This window comes from Cucurbita moschata, unplaced genomic scaffold (genome assembly GCF_002738365.1).
Source record: "Cucurbita moschata cultivar Rifu unplaced genomic scaffold, Cmos_1.0 Cmo_Scf00025, whole genome shotgun sequence".
Lineage (NCBI taxonomy): Eukaryota > Viridiplantae > Streptophyta > Magnoliopsida > Cucurbitales > Cucurbitaceae > Cucurbita > Cucurbita moschata.
In genome coordinates this window covers 3,775,746-3,780,882 of record NW_019268541.1, presented here as the reverse complement: position 1 = coordinate 3,780,882, position 5,137 = coordinate 3,775,746, and the positions used below count along the sequence as shown (strand labels likewise).

The 5,137-nt window shown below is 37.6% G+C and overlaps 1 protein-coding gene across 1 annotated transcript in view; it reads right to left on the bottom strand.

The window, feature by feature from the left end:
* Positions 1 to 5,137, bottom strand: part of LOC111461431 (calpain-type cysteine protease DEK1-like) — a 25,142-nt gene that overhangs the window by 5,817 nt on the left and 14,188 nt on the right. Inside the window, exons 12-20 of the mRNA XM_023104944.1 lie at positions 4,060 to 4,333; positions 3,785 to 3,935; positions 3,532 to 3,643; positions 3,282 to 3,447; positions 3,081 to 3,151; positions 2,874 to 2,965; positions 2,591 to 2,753; positions 2,391 to 2,462; positions 112 to 489 (exon numbers count right to left, since the gene is read on the bottom strand). Coding sequence (XP_022960712.1) covers positions 112 to 489; positions 2,391 to 2,462; positions 2,591 to 2,753; positions 2,874 to 2,965; positions 3,081 to 3,151; positions 3,282 to 3,447; positions 3,532 to 3,643; positions 3,785 to 3,935; positions 4,060 to 4,333 — 1,479 coding nt within the window. The remainder of the gene's footprint in view (positions 1 to 111; positions 490 to 2,390; positions 2,463 to 2,590; positions 2,754 to 2,873; positions 2,966 to 3,080; positions 3,152 to 3,281; positions 3,448 to 3,531; positions 3,644 to 3,784; positions 3,936 to 4,059; positions 4,334 to 5,137) is intronic.

The window sequence follows — 5,137 nt, the reverse complement described above, 5'->3', positions numbered from 1 at the left end:
AAAAAAAAAAAAAAAAAAAACATCAGTATTATCTATCTGTCAGTTTCTAAGTACCGATTAATGGAAATGAACATATATTTCATCAATAATATGCAACAGTTTGGGACATACTTGAACTCGCTCCGCTTTGGCAGTCAAGCCAAGCAAAAGCAGTAAATAGCCGCCAAATTTGTCCCACATGTATACCCATTCGGTGTCAATTGCCTCTTCCAAACCCAAAATACGAGCATGAGCACACATTTGCCTTCTGTGGTCAACATCATTAGTTGACTCATGAAAAAATGGCCTCCTATATCTCAGTCTACAGAAGAATGATCCGGCAACTAACTCCTCATTTCTCAAACGATCTCTAAGTTTCATAACATCTGCTCTTGGAAGCACAAAGTTTCCTGCCCTATCACGCATGATGGTAGGATCGCCAACTAAAAGAGCTGCAGAACTTGCAGATCTCTGGGGAGCTGAATATGTTCCAGATAAAGCATTTCTAGTCTGGATTGTAAACAGAAATTAGTCCAAGTAGATGCAGACACAGCATTTCAGAATAGAAATAGATCTGAACTAAGAATTCTGTTCTCAGTGAGAAAAGCTAATTTGTGATATCAGGAAAAAGAAAATGAAATTTGCAATAGCAAATAAATGAAAGGCACCCAGTATAACATGCACTGTGAGCATGAATGTAATTATATGATCCACACATCATAATACAGAGCATCAGAAAAAAAATTAGTCTACATAAAAGGTCAAATTGCAGTAAAGACCCTCAATTATAGTTGCATAGAAGGTGATGAAAGCGCATCTAGTTCAGCAGTGTACGTGAGACGGAAGGTGGAGCTCAACCCCTGCCTTCCCCCAATCCCAAGTTCCCACTACAATGGGAGATTTAGAGGCATTCCTTATTAACGCACAACGACAGGGCATACACGACTTTGCCGTCTTCTTTACATAATAGCCTAACAAAATTTTCTTCCAAACATAGAAGGGTTCCTAAAAAAATCATAGAAATTTTCCAAAACAAAATCAGATTTTAAAATGTTCCAGAACCATTTAAAAAGATGCCTATGAATCTACCTGATCCCAATGCTTTAGCACCAGTCAAATTTCAAATTGCCCCCCCCACCCCCACCACCACCACCCACCCCCGGGGTACCTCTTTTTATTGTATCTGAAGGCAGCAACTTCCTTCAACAAATCCTCCATCCAGAATACACACTGCCCAATAACCAGATGGACTCTTCTCTAGTCCTTTGCCGTCCCTAGTCAATTCAAGATAAAGGTCTTTTTTCTCCTTCCTAATAGAATCCAACAAAGAAAAATTGAATTTCAGCTTCCCTCTCTTACCTGTCATGGAAATATCTAGAAGTTTTTCGTCAAGAACAACATAAATTTTTTTCTCCCTAGACTGACGAGAGTTGGAATCCTCCTCCTTGACATAATGTGGTATAGATGATCTTATTATTCTCAATCTCTTCCTTTGTAGCAATAACATCTCGAACAGCATTTTTACTTCAAAGTTTTTTCTGATTCTTGACAACTTTAAAGCTTACATCAACTTGAAACCCAACAATTACATTTTCTTCTTTCCACCACACCATTCAAAACCATGACTTAGCCAAGAGTTTAACAGGCGAGGGCAGTCTACAAGATCCAGTTTCTCGCAAAATGGGGACATTGTCTGAAAGGATCCAGATCTTCCTGGAGGCTCTTGAATCCTTGAATTTGTCTAGCCATTTCTTTTGCACTAAAAAAGAAATATGCCCAATAAAACCTATATAGGAATTAGGATTGTCCCACAATTATTGACCACATGGATTTTACATTATTCAAGTCTTGTTTCTAATAATGAGTTAAAATAGACTTCTTCATGCTCCTTGTCCTTTTTCCATTAGACCTTCCTTCCGAGGAACCACCAAATTAAATTGACTCAAGCACCAAGCCCCTTGGCATTACCCACAAGACCAAGTTCTGCCCAAATATTCTCCTTTTCAATACACTTCAAAGCATAAGTGTTGAGAATCCATCACTCCTCTCTATGCCCCTCCTCCACTTGAACATTCAAGTACGCACCTTTCAGAAATTCAACAACTTTTATTCCTGTTTTAATTAATAGATTCCACGATGGCCACACTAATGGTACAATTAGAACCCCACAAATATAACATCAATCATTCGTTCACCCCCAAAATAACATTCAAAATACATCTTCTAAACCACCTGTTAGTCTCCTACACTTTTTCTTACCACCATCTACTGGAGGTGCTTAGAAGTTTCGGATTAGTCTGGGACTGTATTTACCCACCATGTCAGATCTTTATCAGACCCTGTTCTGCTGTCTAATAAATATTTACATAAGAAAAGGTAATTTTATAAGAATGTACTGTAGTTAAACACACCTTGGTGGCAGACCGAGAAATTGCTTGAATAACAGTTTCCTTGCTGAGAAAGTGAACCGCATCTTGCATCATCTACATAAATTTGAAGGCATTGATAATGCATTAAATAGTCTGTACAAATTAAAGAGCTAATTCTCTTCCAGAGGCTTTAACGATGGATAATTCACACATCGAAGTATTCAACACAATTATTCATATACCTTTAGAGTTAAACAAGGACGAGAAACAGCAAAACCGAAGGATACAACAAGAGTAATTGCTGATACAGCGGCTCCAGCAAATGGTGGATAAATAAGCAAACTTGCAACAACACCCCAGCCTTCAGTTGCCAATGCTATCCCATAAAGCACAAGAAACGCAGCACTATGAAAAATAAATTAGCAAATATCAGATAATTTTTTTAATAAAGCCCCATATACAATATCATGAAAAAAGCAACAGGCTTTTGTCAAAGAATCAAAAAAATTAGAGAGCTAAACAAACCTGACATCCTTCCCACAATCTGCGTGAGCATCATAGACGTATGCAGGAAGAACTCTAGGAGAGTAGACTACAATCGGTGGTGAGAGTAGAACCTGCAAGGACCAAATACAACAATGTGATTACAAGTAAGAATATTCAACTAGTTAAATACTCAAAAAATCAAATATGAATAGCAAAACATGCTAAAGGAGGTCAAGTATAACCCACAGTTAATGCTCTTCCAGCCAGAAGAAATAAGAATAAGAAATACCCAACAGAAGCTCCCACAAATGGTTTGCCTGAGGGATGAAAAAGAAAGGCATTGTTAGGGTAGGAAATTTTTATCCTGTAATCGAACTCATAACTTTACAAAAGGGAAGAGAAACAAATACGAGCACAAGATATAAGATCAATAATTCCTTATCTCACCTTCAAACCATCCAACAAGGAATGCCGCCAAAGCCAAAAGAAAAGCAAGAAAACAAACAAGAAACATTTGGGTCCTCGTCAAATAAAAGTTGTTTGAAGCCCAATGGTGGACAGAGCCAATTGCTAGTACAATCATAAGAAGCACCAGAAGAAATGCTGCCCCAATCTGTTTATTTGAAATAAGGTGCTATAAGCAAAGTGAAGATGGTCGAAGTAAACAAAAACAGACGTATTCCTAGTCTTCTCATACCGTCCAGGGTTTAATTACAACTATAACAGCCGATATGGCACCAAGGAGCAGGAGGAGCCCAATAAAAAGAAATGCATAAACACCTTGAGAAAGCCTCCAACCATCATCTTTCCTGAAAAAAAAAAACATGCTCAAAAGGTAACAACGATCTCTCTCCTAAATGTTAAACTAAAGTTGGCCAGTAATGTATCTAGCTGCAAAGTTCAACAGGATAATCCAATTCCTTCTGATTGTACAAGGAATAGGTTCTCACCATTTATATAGACCAGAACAAAGAGAGAGCAAAGCAGGGATGCACACTAGCGGAAGCAAAGCAGCAAGAAAATCTCCATTTGTAGGAACCTCGTCATCTCTTGATTTCACAACCTCCAAATACGATGCACCACAAAACATGACAAGAACCACTACAAAAAATGGAAAACAGACTATTAAAACCAACTTTAGGCAGTCCTACAAACAAAATATAAACCACTAGATCCAAGAACCTTATTCAAAAAGCCAACACTAAAGAAAACATGTAGATGTTACCTGTGAATATGGCAACACAAACTGCAGAAGAGAAGGAAAAACGGTACGTCGAGAACCATGAAACTATCGGCAGCACACCAGTGACAACTAAAGAAATTGTAGCCGCCATGGCCCAGCCAAGGTACACAGATGTGGCATAAGGTGATGAGAAGCTTTTGTCATCACCAGTCCACCCTTTGTAGCGCAAATCATTAAGAGGCTTGGCAGACACAATCGCACCAAGAGCTATCACAGATCCAGAAAACAGTAACATGCAAATCACAAGAACAATACCCTGTGAAATCATCAGGATAGAGAAATTAGATGCAACATTGAACAGTGATAGAAGCATTCAAAAAATATGAAAAGAAATAAATAAATAATAGAAACGGAGATATTGTAAACGTAGAAATAACTTGACAAACAGATCAATCTGGAATTGCTTTTTGGAGCTGTTCCACCTTTGTTTGGCTTAGAACAAAGAATATTGTTCTATGATAGAGACGGTTTTTCTGCATCCACCTTAATCTTAAGGGCTTGGGCCTTCAGTAGCTAGCTTTTTACATATTCTATAGGGCATTTGGCTTAAAAGGAATGGCAGGATTTTTAGAGGTTGGGAAGAGTATATCTCTTGATATGTTAATGTTCCTCTTTAACCATCAGTCTCAAAAAAAAATTATCCATTGGACATTATTTCATTTGAATTGGAGTCTTTTTTGTATAGTGAACTCAAGTTCTAGTTTAGAACCTTTTGTTGCGATGCATGTCCTATGTATTCTTTCATTTTTCTCAGTATTTAATTTGCAATTAAATAATTAAAAGAACCAACATTTTCACATTTCACGTAAAGACAATATACAAAAGACAAATAGCATAAAGAAACCCAACCCAAGCGCCAAGATGAAAGAACCCCAATGGCCAGGCAGGAAAACATAGTAATCCAAATGGTTCATTAAAAGTTTCCAAACCATCATTCACCAACCTGACCTTAAACCACCAAATTGGCACAAACACAGCTGATTTGTTTCAATACAAAGGGAGACAAGTCAAAACAGTACCCAGAACCTTCTCTTTTTTTCCTTTTTTTTTTTTTTTTTTT